At 36.6% G+C, this 20,576-nt stretch overlaps 1 protein-coding gene and 1 pseudogene across 1 annotated transcript in view; both read left to right on the top strand.

Annotated features, from left to right (window-relative positions):
• Positions 1–20,194, top strand: part of LOC139812891 (uncharacterized) — a 168,280-nt gene extending 148,086 nt beyond the window's left edge. The window contains exon 7 of the mRNA XM_071778055.1: positions 19,152–20,194. Within this exon, the coding sequence (XP_071634156.1) occupies positions 19,152–19,363 (212 nt within the window). The 3' untranslated portion in view covers positions 19,364–20,194. The remainder of the gene's footprint in view (positions 1–19,151) is intronic.
• On the top strand, positions 4,170–8,920 carry LOC139813784 (uncharacterized; annotated as a pseudogene).
• Positions 20,195–20,576: the final 382 nt, after the last annotated feature.

The raw sequence follows: 20,576 nt of genomic DNA, 5'->3' as shown, positions 1-20,576 counted from the left end.
CTGATGAAAGATTACGCAAAAGTGTAAAAAGTTTGTCACTATTTTTTTGCGAAAACTGAAAGATATTCTGTACATACAATAAATATAGGATTTCACATTCCTTCTTGCAAGTTATTTTTAACTCTCTTGTTTTGGTTTTGAAGTGTACCAAACATTTGAAAAAGATTTACATAAAAAGATAGCACGATTATTTTCTTGAAAAAATTTATACGGCTAATTTTTCCGAAACAGAAGTATAATTTAAGACTCGCATAAGTCTTGCATTTCACTATATAAATTGTGACTTCTTTTGTGGAAGAATAAAACCTGAATTATTTCAAGAATCTAATTTTGCTATTTATTATGTTATGTGTTCCTCCAAGATAATTATATGTATGAAGCCGGAAATTGCGCCCCACGTTCTTAAAATAAAATATAACATTCATGTAAGTATGTCATATATTAATCGTAAGTAGTGCTTCGCGAGATATATTTCTTCAAGGCAAAGTATCTGTGTTTGAGGACAGTACGATTTGCCAGATTGTTCCATGGTCATCCACTGGACTCCATAAGTCACGAGGGGAAGATCAGTGTGCGATCTCCGTTTTCGCGATTCTACGTACTAATTAGCGCACGAATGTTGTTTTTTTTTTTCAGGTTTTTACGAGAGCTTCCATCCTGCAGAAAATCCCGCGGTCCACGGCCGAAAAGCTCACGCCGCCGCGCCCACGAAGATCGCCCGAGTTAAAACGAGCCCGAGGTGTCCCGGCAACGCTGAAGATCAAGCACTGCAGTGCTCCGCCTGCGGGAAGAAATACTCGCTAAAGCACAACTTGGCAAGACACATGCGCTTCGAGTGCGGCGGTCAGCGTCGATTCTCCTGTCACCTGTGCCCGAACAAGTACACGCAGAACGTCAGTCTGCGTAGGCACTTGACGCATCATCACAACATTATGGTACCCGTGAAGAAGAGACATAACAGTTCTTATCGAATCGTCTATCCGTAAGAGCGACGTGCAAGAGGGCTTCGCAGGAAGATGATGTCGAGGACAAAGAATTGGAAGAACCTGTGCCAAAAACGCATCCCAAAGATACGAGTGTCATCGAGTCGAAGATAGACTTAGACTTCAAACTCGCCGTGAAACTCGCGCGTGAAAGAGCAACGTGAAGAATTTGTACATACCTTTCGGACATTGCTAGCCTCTGTAGTTTATCAAAGTTAATAAAATCTCGATTTTTATAAGTTTCAATAATAAATGCTACGTTGATTATGTTATGTAGACATGTTGACAAGAGCAAGTTAAATAATACGTTATATTAGTACATTTTCCTATTGGAATTACATTACTTTCTTAAAATCTGTTTCGTCACTTACACACGTAGAGTATTGATCCAAAGAGAATTTTATCCATGACAAATGTTTGTGGGAAACGGAACGATGTTTCTGGCATTACTCCTACGATGAACGAATCGGTTCACGAGGCTCGTTCACGTAGGAAAAATGAAAATATACGGCGATCTCGAGCATTTGTCACTGATAAAATATTCTCTCGCTGTAAGTTTTTGCATGCTGACGTTAATCAAGTTCTTTACCAAACGGCGTAAAAACGCTGCGACGAAAGTCTGTTGATATCGTGCTTCAGTCTGTCACTGTTGATGCTTAAGATTATTATTTTTACGGGAAACACGATCTCACCACTGATCTCCCGCATTCGAATCAGAACAATATCTAGAATTTCACCGTGCAAAAAAAAAAGACGATCGCTCGCCGTCGATGTATCGCGCGCATAGACGTATCCTCAGAGTAACTTTTTCTTTCGTTCAGCAGGTTTCTCGAGGTCCCGCTTCACCTGTCAGAAATGCCGACGCGGCTACACGATGCTCTGCAATCTGCGCAGGCACATGAAGTGGGAATGCGGCGGGAAACGCTATTTCCCGTGCTACTACTGCAGAAAAAGTTTCACCCAGAAAACAAGCCTGCAACGGCACTTGACGGGAGTCCATAATATCGACGTCAATGGGATAGAATCTAAACTCATGTTGTAGACCGTTTACTCCATTGTACACCCCAGATCCTGATCATTGATCACCCACCCCCAGATCCCTAAGAAACTAGATACGTGAGCGATTTTGTCTCCAGCTTAAAATAACCATCCGTTTAATCCCTCCATTCTCTTCCTTGACAAATAAGTCATTGATCAATAATTGACAGGTCATAGAAGGCAGATCGAGCGGCTAGCTGCCGCTTTAAGTGTGCAATTTAAGTGTACAATCGAATTATTCAGCCGATCGTTCGATCGATCGGACGAGATTCTACGAGCCGCGTGTTTTCGACGACCGCGCCAAACTCCTTTTCGCGCTCCTTTCTCGAGAAATCGAGAGGTGCCGAAACGTGGTCTAGCGGGCTAGCGCGGATCAGGTCTCGATCGTTAAGACTCGCGTCTGGCGATCTCGGTCAGCACAGTGAGCTCACGACTAACACGACTGTCATCTTCGTCTTCTTCCAGGTGTGGCCTGGACGACCGTTCAGCCGGGACCGGCACGAAAGTCGCGACACGCAAATTATTTGAGGGATGAGGATCTCGCCCTCAAATGCCCACGGTGTGGCCGGGGTTACAAGGTCAAGCCCAGCCTGTCGAAACATTTGAGGTACGAGTGCGGTGGCCGCAGGAACTTCAGGTGCGAGCTGTGCGGGCGCAGTTTCACGCAGAACGTCAGTCTGCGCCGTCACCTGATGCAGAGCCACAACTTTTATCAGCCGCCACAGAAGCAATGCACTCGGAAGGTCGTCAAGTGAAGAGCTCGCTGTCTCGCGTAATCGAAGATTGTATCCGCTCTTGGAACGCGCGGCTGTCCCGGCTAGATTCGTCATCTCGGGAGCGGAAGTCTTGCGACGGCATCTCTGTGAAGAGTGACTCAAGTGGGGCACGCTTGTTTAATGACTGTATGACTTTCCGTGTCTTCTCGAAGATTGTTATTCGTAGCCTACGGTCGAAGATTTTTAGCGCCACTTAGAAGATTAAGTAAAACTTGTAACAGATGTACACCCCAAACCACGCAGCAATCCTACATACGCACACTCGAAGATCGCCGCACGAAAAACACGATTATAATAGTACATCTTATACATGATCCGACTCTTACAGATCGTTAATAAAGTAAATGCCGATAACACTTCGTGCCTAGATCCACAAATATAGCATACATATTATCTATAATAGTAAACGTAACAATAAATCAGTCAACGAGACGCCATGGTCGTTTGTTGCCTCTTCCCAAGAATCTTCGCTCGATGCGAGTGCCCGGATGTCTTCCATTGAAGATTAATTTTTTAACGACCTTTATGATCTTTTGTAACAATCTTTTTTTAATATTTGTTATCGATAAGGTAAACATGGCGTTAAGGGGACCCACTTCCGATGACCTTGAATTTGACATATATTGTCAAGGACACCCTCCCGAGTAACATGCAAGTGATTTTAAAAAAAGGTTGAAAAATATAGCAGCTATTTTGAATATTGGAAGACATAAATGATTAATATATACGTCGAAATAGTTGACACATACACTTTTCACGCGAGACGAGTTGTCACATAGGTTCGTGGCGTTCTTTACAAGCTCGTTTATTGTATATTGCCACAAATATTCACACAGATGATCGACTAACTTATCTTGTTCAATACCACCTCTACCTAAACGAGCTTGTAAAGCGCGCCACGAACCCATGTGGCCCCTCGTTTCGCGTGGTAAGTGCGGCAGTCCCTGTTTGTTTGAAATTCTTCATATATTTCCGACACAGAATATTTTTGTTAAAGCAGGCACACACACACGTGTGTATGCCCTGCTTTATAGAAGTTGTGATTTTCGTTAAAGCAGGGCACACACACGTGTGTATGCCCTGCTTTATAGAAATTGTGATTTTCGTTAAAGCAGGGCACACACATACATAATGTTTATCATCTTCCCTTAGGATATTTTTGTGGTTATTTTCATTCATTACTCACATTATGCAATGGATACATTAAACTCATAATTTCAAAGAAACTATCAATACGCTCATCGAAATCATATAGTTTTTTGAATGAAAACTCTGCCATACTAATACAGATACATATGAGTGATTGAAGGTGGGAAGGTGAGGTGGGGGCGGGGGCGTGTGAGGGCATGAGGGGCGGAGGGGGGGCGCGTGTGCGAATGAAGGATTAAGCAGTGTGTGCAGGAGGGTTGCAGGGGGGCGCAGCCCTCCCGCTCACACATATACTGTTCTCATTTCGCTAACTTTATTTCAAATTCAAAATCATCGGAAGTGGGTCTCCTTAACGCCATGTTCACCATCGATAATTCTCGAAATCTGTAAATAGTTCTTGTTGAAACTTGTGCAATATTTTTTTATGCATTTAAAATCTTTATTATTATCGCGGCCTACATGCCGTTCCTAATTTTCTTCTCGGCGCCGTCCTATGCCGGGAACTTCATATTACTATAACATGTACGTATGTATTCAATAATTATTATAGAATATATGGAGGGATAAAAACCAACAGAGTAGTGTAAGTCAAATTTTTAAAAATATTTTCTCGTGTGGATAGATGCAATCTCTACAATATATAAATTGCATCTATGCACACGAGAAAATATTTAAAAAAATTTGGTCTTACACCACTCTGGTTTTTACCCCTCCATATATCACTCCCTCTGTTCTCTCCCGCCATTCCGTCTATGATTAAAGTCGCGAAGTCGCGCGTATTGTTTTAATCCGTGCGTTAAACCTCTGTTATTTAATTTCTATCAAATCATTCTTCGATAATCCGCGCGTCGATCGTTCCCTTTTTGAAAACTATTCACACGCGTTTCTAATACACGTATTTCTCATTCGTCAATCTTTTTGATTTTTGATCTCCTTTTCTATTATTGATTTGATAAGTTTCTCGCCACTCGAGACTCAATGTACTATACTCAGATTTATTTATCGCAACAAACTAACAGCCGCTTTATTAATCTTTTGTCAAAATCCGCGATTTTCTGAGTCTTTCGAATCCCCTTCTGTATTCGTCCCACTGTCCGTCTTCAAAGATTTCCTTCCAAGGCATAATAAAGCTTTAATTTTTTTTGCCTTCTCTGACCTGATCCCATCACGATCTTCCTTAATATCGCCACTTTGATTTTCAGGTAAGTCCAACTCGGAAGTCCCAGATCTTCTGAAGTATTCGGTGTCACCCATGGCCCCGGTTGATCTCACGGTCAATCATGTTGATCACCAAGCTAATCATTCACACCCGGTTAACATCAACACCAACCATCCGCTGCAACTACCGATATCCTCTACGGATATGTCTATAACGCAAAATTCGTGCAACTGGAGTCCGCCTACCAGAAAAGGGTACATGTGCCCCGGTTGCGGCAAAGGTCTGTCCCACAAATACACTCTGGATCGCCATCTCAAGACCGTCTGTGGCAAGCCTCGCAACACCAACGGCAAGTGGAAGTGTAAGGACTGCAACAGGACGTACGAATCTCAGGGAAGCCTATCGCGTCATTACAGATTCGAATGCCATGTGAATCCCCAGTTTCGCTGCGTCTTCTGCAAGAGACTGTTCACCCAAAAATGCAGCCTGAGCAGGCATCTGAAGAAAAAGCACCAGAAAGATATAAACGTCTATGTTGAACTCGGTTCTTATCCAAGTAGATCAACAACATCTGCTTCGGAATAAACAACAATCCCTGCGAAGCGCGATTGCGCGAAAAGGTGGTGTGGCGCTGCTACGTTTATTCTTGCCAAGAAATCCGCATGTCGACCGAGAGAGTGTAAGACGTCGAGGTGTAATCAAAGACACAAGCATAAGCATCAGTGGTTACTGTCGCTTTGGAAAGTCTTTTTTCTATAAAAAAAACAATTCTCGAGGGAAATAAAAGTGAGAACTCAATCATCGTTAAAAAAATATATTAGGTGAAAGAGATCGGGTGAAAAAAGTGCTACTTCAGAATAAGCAATATAGTTCCTTGAGGAAAAAAAGAACAAAATAAGCTTTAAAAACGATTAGGAATTGAATTTTTTGCGGTTGAAGAAGGTGATATCTCTGGATAGTTTTAGAATACGAAGAATTCTTCGTGAAGAAAGTTTTATTCTAATAAGCGTCCCATGTCAATAAGAGGATTTTCTCAAATTATTGCGTTCGGACGATCTCGAGCGTGTTAGTTTATAAGGAAAGACGATAAGATTCGCTTTCAAATTTTTAAGAATATCTTTTTTGTTAGAAACAAGAGTTCAGACATTATTTCAAAAATGTTAAAAAAAAAAAGGAAGGTGCGAGTCATTTGAAAATGTTTTCCTTAATCAAAAAATGATTTGAAACAACAGTCGTTTTTGTTCGACCCAAAAAATGATTTGGTTAGGATTCTCTTTATGGAGAACACGCGCATTGCTGCTCAATTTCTAACGCAAAGTACACACGTTATCTATATTAGCTTTTTATTCTGTTTAGCATGATTATTGTTAATAATCATGCCCAATGGTATGGGTTTTATAATATCATGCATCTTTAATGTGCATTTTGCACATCTTTTGCTTAGCATAAATTAGGTGTCAATTTTTGATAGATAGATAATCTTAATTTAGAAATTATTTTCATATATTGAAATCAGAAATAAAATATAAAGTCAAAATTATATAATCTTCTATCGTTACGATGCATTTCTTCCGTTAGTACAAATGGTGGAGAAGTGCACCATGACACGGGAAGGTTACTTTAAAAATGGATGTGATAAGGTAAGCCAAATATGTTGTTAATATCGATTACGAAATTCTCGACCGCAGTGGTATAGTATGTTAAAATTATTATTTTTAAGTCAAATATTTAAATTAAAAAAGTGAAAATTGGGTAACCACACACAATAATTAAAAAAATAAAAAAAATTTATACTGTTATTGATTATCTTCTAAATTTTATTTAATTTACTTTTTTCGAATTCTATATTGTTTGATATTTTACGCAACACTGCGTAGTTAAAGTTATATGATAATGTTTTCCGTTTTAACAGAAATATTCGTGTTTAACAATTAATATCTACTTATTTTCAACTTAAATAAAGAGTATTTCTTAAAATACCAAATTGTCATGTGCATATAACAATTGTTGGTTACTGACAATGTTATATACTTATAATTCGCACTAAAATGTAAATGACATATGATTATTCAGTTTTTATACATTCAATAAACTCGGAAAGCAGTTCAATAATGGGACTCGCGCGAGTGTTTATAAACGATGAAAATCTTTGAATCACCGAATTTTATCAAAGAAATCTGAACTCTTTGACTCAATCATGAGTCTCAATGTTAAGTTAACAAATTATGTACGTTACGTTTACGTAAAGTAATGTTTAAGACTGTTCGCGACTATCTTTGAGCGTTACGCTGTAATGGTACTCCGGAAAGAGTTGATAAGATTCAAGCAATTGGCGACCCGCCAGAAAAGAATGAAGGGAACAGTGCCGGTATCCGGGAATGATTTTACGCGCCCTTCTCTGGAAAAGTGTCTTATAGTTGTTTGTAATGCGCATATCGATAATATACTGCAGCATAGCGCACAAGTATGCTTTGTTATTGATTTTTCAGAGTGTTGTTAGGGCGAGGATATCGCGTGTTTGTCAGTATCTGTCAGTATGTAGCAATAGATGTTTGACGTTACGTTTTATCCGCTTTCCCGTTTTTATGCGTTTGGTGCAGAATACGCTTTGAGTAAACTTTGAAATGCGAAGCGTGAATCTCAATCCGTAGCGACGACTAGTAACTTCCTCATCGCACATGCTGCCATATGTTTTGCGTAAAAATAGGACGAACAGTTTCTTCTTACGTCTCTAACTCGAGTATCTCGGTACTTTAACGCTGTGCTAATTACTCACGGAACAGTTTTTTTTCTTCATTTATTTACTACACTGGCACTACGGAAGGGATTTAGGCTAAGATAATACACAATGGTGCACTTAAGAAAGTTTTTCAGTGACATACGAGCGTTGCGATAGGAATTAAACTCGATATAAGCGGTCTCGAACGGTGTACAATGTGTCGAGTGAAATTACCAAAAACAGGTAAACGCGTGTTTACCTCATTTGAGACTGCTAAATCCAATTTTCGTGCGTCTGCGACGAATCGGAAATTATTGGCCACATTTGTGCGTTTCGGCTGTGAAGATTATTATTCGAAAAAATTGTTGATTTTTTTTAATTTCTTTAATGTAAAGTAAAATTTGATAGAATTTTAGGTAAAATTGCATAAATTACACCTCGTCGATTTTATCGCTACTTAAATATGTTGTAGGGGAGATTTTTCTGAGTAATTCTACGCAAGAAAAAAGTGGGGGACGGCATTGGTTCAGAAGAAATAGCAAATTAAAGTTTCACAATTTTAATATTCTTATTAGGTATTATAAAGTCACATTAGTTCTAAGAAAAGGAATTTCCGCCTCTCCCCCGCCTACATGTGTATAACATATTATTACAGCATTTTTTAAAGCATAAACTTTAATATCAACTTTAATTTGCTATTTCTTCTGAACCAATGCCATCCCCCACCTTTTTCTTACGTAGAATTATTCAGAAAGACCTCCCCTACAACATATTTAAGTAACGATAAAATTGGTGGGGTGCAATTTTTTATGCAATTTTACCGAATTTTAGTCTTATCGACATGTTTAGATATTAAAACGATAAGAAATAAGCGAAGGAAAGAGGAGATAAATAGAGAAACATTCCTAAGACAATCGTCGCATCTGCATATAAATCTGAATTTGCGGAACGTTCGTTTGCATTGATCAATACGTTATATATATATGTTACACGAATATATGTATATCTTGCGATACAAAGGGAGTACAACTTATGACGAAATTTTGTTGTTCTGTAAAATGTTACTTATGCATAATAAAATCATACGGTTTACACACGCCCCGCTGTTTCATTATGTGTCTCCGGCTATCTCGCGAATGCGACAGGGCACAATTGCTACGCGACGTTCCGTGAGCTGCGACACTTCAGGGAAATGTCTTCGGCCTCTCCACGTTCCTCGGAGTATAACTCGTTTCTCATACGCGTTTCTCAAGTTCGTCGGACGATCGTAAGCAGAGACAAGGGAAATCCGTTCGGTTGTGTAATCTCTCGAATGCTACTTCTCCCGTGGTCACGGGAGAAAAGGCGACACGTCTCTCTCCGATTTCCGCAATTTCCTCTTCTCTCTCCTTGAAGCACTTGAATTCGAAGATTCCGTCGTGCGCTCGTCGATCCATTTGCGTCGTTGTCTGGCTATGTACCGAGTATTTCACAGAGTCGCGTTTCGAGATATGAAACGCGTCTTGAAAACGCATCGGAGACAAAATTGGAGTAAAGAAGAGCAATTTTGAGAATTACAAGCTTGAATTGGCTTCTCCAAATGGACATCTCTTTCCTATTCATATTCTTTTCCTCTATCTTTAAAGTTCTTGAAACACAGGTGTTTGGTATGTATAAGGTACACTGTTCTTAGTAACTGTGTTTGGCCAGTCCTCTCGTTATATAGCGAATATGAATGAACGGGGTAATGAGTCCGATGTTCCTGATTTGGCAGGACCGTCAAGTTCAGTCCGATGATACAGCAGATGCAGGACAATTATAATCCGATCATATCCTTTCTGATTCCGCGAACGTTCGTCATTGTGCTTACATGAGACTCTGATCGTGTTTCAGCCAAGCTGCGATTCTTCTGCGACGGATTGCCGCGTGACATTTGGAGACGTTGCAAGGACGAGCTGCGGTGTCTCAAGTGCACGAAACGGTACAGCGACTGGCGCAGCCTGCGAAAGCACATGAACTTCTTCTGCCAGATGGAACCGCTCTACCCCTGCCCGTACTGCCCCCACAGAGCCAGGATACCCACCCTGTTGAAGTATCACATTGTTCGCGAGCACGTAGGACCCGCCTCAATCGAGGAGACGCGTTGAAGACACAGTTACGATTGTAATATGACAAAAGGGCGCTACAGCGTGTTGGAACATATTTCCGATAATTAATTTTGTTGAGAGATTAACATTCGAATATTTTGCGAATAATTTTGGTATTTTAGAAAAACAAAGAGCGAATTTTGATTTGGTAAGAACCTTTTTTCCCCTTTTTTTTTTAATTTTCCGAGGAAGATTATAAGGGACGTTCAGTTAATTCTGCTGCTATTGAATTATTACTAAATTTTAATAAATACAACCTGAACTATGTTGATTTATTAAGTTTATGCGTTATGTTGAATTATTGCGTTATAAATAATAAATTTGTAAATATTTAGCCCGTACCGCGAGAGAAATTGATTTATTTTATGCAATTACAATCGTATTGCAATTATAATTGTTGCGATTTATTTGTACAATGAAATTGTATTAATATAGTTGCGATTCATAAAAGTGCAATTAAATATCAGCATTTCTTTGTCAATTATGTTTATTAATGGTTCAAACATGACTTTTATTGCAGTTATAACAATTATTTCGCGCGAGTTATTGTTATTTATATACTTATCTAAAATGTTACTTGTTATATTTATTATATGCCATATTATTCTTATATGCGCCCTGCGATATGTTTGTGCAAAACCATGTTATTGGTTTTTTAAACCATTTTACCTCTATACCTATACACGAGTTATTTTGCGTATTCCTAAAGTTAGTCAATAAGCGACGTAGAATATATTATTCTTTTATAAAGATGCATTCAAAATTTGCAGATTAACATTTCTTTCTAATGGGTGTTGAATTCATTGTCTTCGTTATGATACATGATGAAATCAGATATGGTGTTAATTAATTAATTAAAATACAATAAATTGATACGCATTTTCTAGCGAGAGATTTTCATGATTAATCTCAATTACCTTCATCATCGATACTATTCATCAATAAATTGTATTAATAAAGATACCTCCAATTTCCATTTCCTAAGTACCTCGAATTTAAATTGATTTCGGCTGCATTTAGGAAACAACGAAGGTGAAGTAAAAATTCTATTTTTCTTTCATTTCAGATATTTCATAATGAATATGCAGCGCATTCAATTCGTGTACAATGTAATATCGTCGTTACATCTTGTTGTTTTTACCACACAGTTCACCGACTTTCATCGGAGAACGATATAAATTCTCCTCTCGAAAGTGGCCTCTGACCATTCTAATATTCTTACGTCTGATTTGTAGGATTCGATCCGCTCGCGCAGCAATTTGAGGACCTCGGGGAGTACGTGCAGGGCAAGCCTAACGTATGCCCAAAATGTGGAAAGGGCTACGCGTGGAAGGCGAGTCTCCAGCGTCACCTGAGCACCGTGTGCGGCACGCGGCCCAAGTTTTTCTGCAGTCTCTGCGGATACAAGACCAATCGCAAGGATGTTCTGGTCAGGCATATACGGCACGTGCACGGCACGAAATTGGAGTAGGGTAATAATGAGAAACGCATCCCGATCTCCTACAGATGATCCACGTCAACCTTGAAGCACGTTTGAATGAAAACTTTCGCGCGCGATGTGAATGGACACATCTGCCGGTGTTTTGTAATCGATGTATGACATTCCCTCAACCAAAACGTGTATTAGACTTTGTATTGTAGGCGAATATCTGAAGTCCAGTCTAGGGTTGAGCGTTTACGCATAAAATATAATATTATACATCTACAAATGTAAACTGTGTAATATGTCATGTAAACAATGAGTATTCTATGAATCTATAGAAGTAATCGAACGTTCATATATTTCGTGAGAAATATTGGAAATTTATGTTTGCAATTTCATTTTTATTATTATCTATCATTTAGTTTGGACACAGTTTTTAGGATTATTCTAATTAGATTTTGATCATGGTAGTTCTAATTAGTGTAACCCTAAAAATTAAAAAAATATATATATTTTATACCTGTGAACACAAAGAAAATAAACGCTAAGCATATTATATTATGCATGGACTAATTGTAAGACTGTTTTTTGTCGTTTACAGGTCAGCGTAAATAATAATATTTCTATATTAGTATTATGTATTATATATATGTGAATTATTGTAAGTTAATAAATAAATTATGACTAAAATGCACCTAACTTAACCTAGTCTAAAACAATTGTTTATTTTTGTAGGATTGTTTGCAAAAATGTCGTTTAAAGAAATTAATCAATCAATCATTCAATTTATAATAATTTACAGTGGTTACAGTGTCTACATGAATAAGGTTTGCGCAAACATAACATAAACAATACGTAAACAATCCATGTAGATATGTAATCTTGAAATTTACAGCACAACCCTGGTCCAGTCTACTAAACGTTAATTTTGTGACAGACTGCAAATATATTATAAAGATTTATTATGCAGTATTATAAAAAATGAAAAATGAGCGATTTTTGGTGAGTTATAGAAACTTTTTTCGAATCCTCCCTCATTTAATTTCGATTTTTTTTTTAATTTGGCTACCTTAGTATCCGTTCACGCTTTACTAATGCAACCATCGAGTTCTTTTAATATGTACATACGGATTAATATCGCTGTGACAATTAAACATTACGATAAGATCGATTATTTGATTAAATTTAACAATTTTCAGGGATTTCGTGCGTATTTAAATTTTTACTTTGACGTTAATCCATATCAAATTTTAGATCTCATATATTGTGGCCTACAAGAAGGAAGAATGTTAAATGGAATAAGATTCTAAGCTTGATATACGTTTGTGTTCATGACACAACGGCGATATTACATTGTACATGTTTTAATCATTTCTTCAGTTTTATCTCGTGAAATAGGCTGTTTAAATTCTTGATAATTACAAAAATAGTCTAATCAATTGGCTTGTGTAACGTTTGGTCGCATCGATCAGTTACATGCTATCTGACAGTTCATGGCGATCAGACGATCGTAGGTTCTCTTTAAAATGTGAACGATCGTTTGCGATTGTCCCCATGAGGCGAACATAGCTACATCGTAGCTTCCTTCGTCTGTTTCAGGCGGCAGCGGTTGGAATACCTACGATCACGTATACAAGCGATACATATGCCCGCATTGCAAGAAAATCTTCGCGCCGAAGAGTCTGTTAAAGAGGCACATACAATTCAATTGCAAAATGAATCCGCGTAACACCACGTTCTCCTGCACCTCCTGCCCTTACAAGACCGTGTACAAGGCGAACATGGAGAGACACGTGAGAAACGTTCACAACACCGGAACTTCCCTCAAGTTCCGATGCGATCTCTGCAACTTCCGCAGCAATTACTCCTACTGCATTAGCAGGCACATGAGGACCTTCCATCACACGGACGTGTCTCTGAAATAGACTACGATACCTTCCTTCCTGGATTTTTGTTTGATCCTTACAATAGATCGCTTTCTATGTATAATAAATAATTGATAATGCGTTATGGTACATCAGCGCTTATTTTCAGTCTACGAATGAATAAAGGAAGAACAGATCATGATTTCTCGACGAGATTTTTCTGTATTTTAAAACTTGGATGTAATGTTAATGTGACGCGGTATCACACGTATCTATTATATAATAATAATAATAGATACGCTCTTTCTTGTCATATTTAAAAATGTTGGACCAATAAACAAACCAATCCTAACAGAGAAGATAATCTTAACGGTGATGTTATCTTTTTTTTTGCGTAAATTCGAGTATTAATTTATTAACTATTGCAATTTTCATTGCTGTAACACATGGGACTATGCGATAAGCCAAGAACATAGATAATAATGGCAAAAGATTAGGATAAAGATTATTTTTCTCATGATCGTTTGTCAAGCTTAACAAACTGAACAAACTTCTACAATACTTAGTTATATTATATAAATATATAAGAGTTATATATTTAATATAATATATTATATATTATTGTAATTCATCTACCGCACATGTCATTGTAACTCAATCTAATGACAATTAAACAATTGTAGAGCGTGTGAACGAACATGTGCGTATGCGATGAGGTGATGCTTTAGCGTCAGTCTGAAATTGAGATTATTCGTCGAGATAAGCGTCTACAATTCTTTGTGCACGAGTAACCTTATGTAACTATTTTAACATAGATTATTTGTCCGATTTTTACAGACGACAGATGATACCTTTGCAGTTCAGAGAAAGAAAATTTTACAATGTATATACGTACATATTAGGGCTGGTGATTTGCTTTGACGGCTCCGATATTCGAACTTTCGAAGCTTCGAATCTTCGAAACTTCGATACTTCAACCTTCGAAGCTTCGAAGAATCAAAATTATACAATTATTAATTTAATATAATAGTAATGGTACCGAAATAGGTATACCTTACATTTATAAAATTATGTGACAAAATCCGAATAAAATTTCTAATGTTGCAATTATATCGCTTATGTTGCAAATATATTTTTTGAAGCTTCGAAGTTTCGAAGACACCTTAAACTTCGAAGGTTCGAAGCTATCTTTGAAGCTTCGAATCTTCGAAATTGTCAAAAGTAACAGCTCTAGTACATATATATTGGTATGCGCTTATACATTTTAAATTGATAACATATAATTCTAAATATTGCAATTGCGATAAACGATTGTCATAAAAACAAGCCTTAAATCCAATCCAGATCCTATCAATTTAGATCCGAAAGAAAAACGTACGAAATTATGTAGAAATAATGTTTGGATATTTTGTAAGCTCGATTAATGCTATTAGACATTTTTCGATTTTGTATTTTTGCTCAATCGGATTCAAATTATTCTAACTATTGCATTACGCTGCTTTTCAACAAAATTGTACATTTTCAATGTTAACTATAATTCTGTATTCCATTTTTACCGAAATATGGCAAATACAGGAGATTGAAAGTTTTAGGAGTGATTATTAACCCTGTGAACATACGTTTTTTCGATACCTTTTCAAAATAAAAAATCCCAACAATTGCGCGTTGAGCTTGTTTTCATTGACATGTCTTTATCGATGCATAATTGCGTTAGATTTACGATAAATACAAATTTACAATTATAAACATGCGCCAATTATTTTCTTTCTACCAAATTTTTTATTTTTATCTCTGCAATGCGGTACGCGCATATTTAATGTATTGACTGACATACTTTGTAGCTTCTATTTCACTTTGTTGTCCGAGCATAGAAAATATCTTGGATACAGGTTTAGAAGCCGCAATGTAAACTCATACATTAAAAATCATATCTAATTTACATGAAATTATATTTAATTCTCCTATTTAATTTCAAATAACTTATAATATTCACCAGAAATGTAAATGTAATAGAAAATAGAGTGATTTTATATGAGATATTTGTGGTATATTTAATCCTTCGTTAGTATTCAAATGTCATTATACGGATGAAGTCAATGTACTTAAAGATATCTTACGCACGTTATTGAATGAAATTAACATATACATTTTAATATCTTAGAAATAGATATTAAAATTGCTTGCAAGAACAGTTCGTGTTTCTTATTCAATATATTTAGAAAAAATGTATTTTATATTTTATGTACATATTTTTTTATAAGTGCTTTTATTTTTTTGTCCTATATTTCGCATAATATGTTTATTACAAATCTAATTTTTGAGATTTAAATGAAATTTTGATAATCCCGAAAATTTTTATTACAATTATAAGAATTAAATTAGATTTTTTAAATATTATTACGTAATTATTTTAATTATTATTACTTTAATTTAAGAGTATGTACACATATGCAATATTTTTGCTAAAATTTTAATAAATTAATTACAATTGGTGTTAACAGATTATAGTTATGTGCTAGCAGATTGCTCCCACTAACCAATTATTGACGTTATTGTTTCAGCCTTGTCATGACACACATACTCCTCTCTTCACGAGAAAATTGGTATGTCCAATACCGGCAGAGACGGGGCGCTACAAGAAGATGCTGGGATAGTACGCAAGCAGATTTTCGTGTGCACTAACTGCGGCAATGGCTACACATTGAGGATAAAGCTCTTGAGACATCGGAAGTTCGAATGTGTGAGAGTTAAGGCTGAGGTTTAGCTGTGGGGTTCGCCCGTACAAGTGGTGCGCCGATAGGTACAGGAAGAGGCATCGCGCAACGCTTTGTAAAGTCCGATTACAATTAGCTTTCGCACTCCTGACGATTTCCGTCTCGGCAATTTCGTATCCGCAATATTGACAAATTATTTCGCTCGATATACTGGCGACTGGTTATTGGTATCGAAATATCGATATCGTTTATGAGATCCTTTCAAAATTGTATATATTCAAACTTGGAGTGTGCCTGATGTCGCCAATTGCTCTTATTAACCGATCTGACATTGGTGTTTCAGCGTTGTGGTACAAAAACGTGCACGGGTACGACATCGGCGATGCGCAACATCAGCAGCGTGCCGTCTACAGAACGCGCGAGAGGACTTACATATGCGCGGATTGCGGCAAGGGTTACAAGGTGCAAAGGTCTCTCTGGAGGCACCGGAAGTTCGAGTGCGTGCGAGTGAATGCGAAGCCGAGGTACAGCTGTGACATGTGCTCGTACAGAAGCCCCCACAAATGGCGAATTGACATACACAAGAGGAAGAAGGATCACGGCATCCTTTACAATCGCTTCCTTAGTTAGACCAAGTAACACTATCGAGCCGGCTTTCAATGTTCTTCTTGTGATGAAATAATTATTTTTTTTTAAATAAGATTGTACTTTACTGTCTAAACAAGCGGAGGTATGAAAATAAATTTTACGTCGCGCAAGTATCCTTCGTGCGACTTTTAAATTTATCTCCTCGCGCGTTAAAGGCTAAACGGAAGTTTTTGAGAGGCCATATATGGGATTATATAAATAATCGCAAAATAAAAATTTGTTTACGTTCTGTCTGTGGCTTGATATTGCCCCTATTTCTTCAATTACTGAATGCCGCTATAATTTTCCTACTTTTGGAACGATAAGGGGGAATTATAGAATGATAAAAAAATTGCTATCTAATCGGTGAAAAAACTTGTAACCTGCGTGCAAATACATTTTTCAGATATAATAATTAGCAGTCAATATATTATTACATTATTCTCAAGTTGGTAGTCTCTAGTACTGTCGCATTCTATTGCGATAAAGAAAAAGTAAGCGTTTTTGTCATGAAGAACTGCGAAATATTTATGAAATTATAGGTTTTTGGAGAAAATGTTTTATATATATGTTAGAATATTTATAGGTATGTTATGGATATTGATTGTAATTTTCTGAAAAGTATATTATTATTATTTCCTGAAAAAATGTACAAACAAACAATATTTATTCTTTAAAATTTGTCGTATTATTTCATCGAAACTTTATCGCATTTATATTCTTATATGATTTATAAATTATAACTGTATTATATAACTATGTGTATACGTATGACTATATTATATATAATGTAATACTAAACGTAAAATAAACTGAATGTACTCTTTTTCTAGCAGGTACGACATGCAATGTCCATTATTTTGCTGTTTTTCGTTTTTATGGTTTTTAGTGATACTTCGAACATCTATACGTTAAGATATATGTGTATTCGTAATATATATATGTATTACAAAATATGTACCAATAATTAACAATTTTATGGAAAACTTTTAATCCCTCAGGTACATATTTCCACAACGGTGAACAAAGGTGTCATAATATAAAATCTAGACAATGGAAAATAATTGTTGAGAAGTTGCAAAAAGAAACTGAAGAAAAACAAAGTGGGATATAGACTTTGACATTATGATAGTCAACTATTTGTTGTTTTCATTTTTCAGTTATTTCTTGGGAAGAGTCTGCGTATTCGCAAATTATATTAAACAAACAATTTTGAAAAAAAATATCTATTAAAACGTACTCGTTATTTTGAACGACGAATTAATCTCAGTTTAGATTTTTATTCATAGTAAAATATATAATGTTCGTGTAGATTTAGGACAAAATTAATTGTAGACAATATATTATTAAACTTGAATCTATATATACAATATACCTATCTATACACGCGTTTATTGTGTATTTTTAAGTTTTGTACTATAACTCATTAAATGAATATAATTTGACAAGTGCATTTTAATAATCATATATACAGAATAACAAATTACGTCTTGCTCCATATCAAAATATCTTTTTCTTCATTATACAGGTTTATTTATAGCATAATGCAAGACTGATTTGCGTATAAAATACTGAAGAGAATATACCTTTAGGTATAAGAAGCACAATTTCTACTTGCCCATCAAATCAACGAAAACTGATCTTTCAGACTTTTCAGGAAAGTCTGAAAAAAGTCTTTATCCTTTGAGATTTATTTTGTTTACTGGAATATAACTATAGATCTTTTTAATGAAGAAAAAGAATATGAGAAATTATAATGTAATACAAGCTAGGAAACATTACTTAAGTTAATGGATAAGCAACGTTCTTTTTTCCAGTTTAATTTTTAGATTTTAATATATTTAGACGCTAAGTTTTGTGGCAATTCGTAATTTTAGAATATCAAAAAGCGAATTAATGTTTGTATATATTATTTCAGCAATGAGAGTGCTTTAATAGAAACATGTTTGGCCGGCTTGGTAAATTGATTTCTAATCCTTCTGATCCCGAATCAGACTCCTTCTAAAACTTATAGAGTAGTTGTCCTTGTGTGAATTATTTGTAAAGTTTTCCGAGCTTTTGTTGATTTTTAGGATGGCTTTTAAGTAAATTCTAAGGGACGCATCAAGCTTTCGGAAAGAGTAAATTTCCGATCTTCTTGTGGCAAGAAATATTTATCTGAGACAATCAGAATCCTTAGTTTGATTTATGAGATTTCGTAATTGATTATAAATTTGATTAATTTCACGTTTTATTTAAACTCAATTCAAACGTTTCATGCTTTTTGCAAATTCGAACAGGCAAATTATTCCTCGATACAGACACATCGTTTCTACTTTTGCCCATATGATGAACGTTTCGAATTGTTTTTCCTTTATTGTATCTTCTATCCGAAGCCAGATTTGCCAGTATTTACAAACGTGAAATGATTGCATCTCATAAGTCGGACTGATCGTTGCCCTAGACACACCCGCGAGTGCTTTCATCGTTTCTATCCTGATACCGCTGTTTTTGTTGAATCTTTTTTTCGCGAGGCTTGAACAGCGTAGTCGGTCTGCCGCTCAACTAACTAACTTGGTCCCTCTGTTTCCAGCTTACCGGAAGATGTACATGGGCGATCAGGTGCTCGGCTACACCTGCACTATGTGTAGCAAGTTCTATAAGATGTGGAGCAACTATCTGAAACACAAGTGCGAGCCACCGCAGTTCAAGTGTCCCCTGTGCCCGTTTGCCGCCTTCAAAGCTTTCATCCTACACGCACATCAGGCGGAGCAACACTTTAAAGTCACGTCGCCGAACACTTAGACGACCTACGGCGATCCAGATCGGGGAGGAATTGTCAAATTGCCTTAGTCGTCGTTACGATTTTTTCGTGGCACGTGTGCCATATACTGCCGTGACTGTCGAACAACGTTCTCGAGAATTTCTGCGGCTCCGAAATGCAAGGATCTATGAGCGACTTGTTTCGAGACGTCGACGACCGTTTTCTACATTAGTCCCGATTAGAAATCCCGCGAAAGCGTTTCTCTCTCCGAAGAATATATATTTTTCCTAAACTCGCCACGAAGGCGATGAGGTAGTTCCCGAGTCGTTATCATAGGATAGTTTGACATATTGTATTAGCTAATAAACAGCGATCGGTGCATTTTATCAAAGGAATCAGATCTCATAAATGGACGGTGCAAACAAATTCTCCCTTCGTTATGTAATTATACAATGTATAGTAATACGACCAAGATGTGCAGAAATATGATGCGACAATTCGAATTCCAGTGTAACAAGTAGCGTAGTTCAAATACCGATAGACCGTAAAGGAAACAAGACTGAATGACAATAAAGATAATGCGTTATCTCTCTTCTTTTGTATCGTATCGCTTTAAAATATTTTGAACTTATAAACGTCATGCATTTCTTCCTTCGTAATCAAAGGGATTCGACATCCTTTTGAAAGAGTGGAAAATATTCACCTCGCTGCATCGAAGGCCAAGCATTGGAAAGAACAAAGTATACTATAAATGAATAGTTTGTCCACCGAGGATCAGTACTGAGATCTGATGATTGATATTGTCGCCAATACTATAAACTATCGATTCTCTCTCTCTCTCTCTCTCTCTCTCTCTTTCTCTCTCTTTCTCTCTCTCGCTGCATACATCAATCTCAAAATTTTATGTCGGCACGAAGTGTCGTGCCGGCCGCTTACACAAATACGATCCTAAAAAATACCTTATAATCCGTAGTATTTATAAATGCATGTATTTTCGTAATACCAACAATAAAGTGTCAGAAAAGCATCAAAAGCAAAACGACAATCTCATTCTCAGTTAGCGAGCCAGTGATTATTACGATCTTTTTTTTCGTCCCAAATCGTCCTCGACGAGTGAAACCTCGAATCGAAGTTTTAATTAATAATAACAGCACAAACCTCATTTTTTCTACTTCGAAATTTAAGATTACTTTTAATTAAAGGTATTTTTGATTTCTATTAATGTAAAAGTTTTATTCATCGTTGCTGTTTCTT

Source organism: Temnothorax longispinosus, chromosome 5 (assembly GCF_030848805.1).
Source record: "Temnothorax longispinosus isolate EJ_2023e chromosome 5, Tlon_JGU_v1, whole genome shotgun sequence".
NCBI classification, from domain to species: domain Eukaryota; kingdom Metazoa; phylum Arthropoda; class Insecta; order Hymenoptera; family Formicidae; genus Temnothorax; species Temnothorax longispinosus.
The sequence above is the reverse complement of the archived record's forward strand: the minus strand, read 5'-3'. Positions and strand labels throughout refer to the sequence as shown.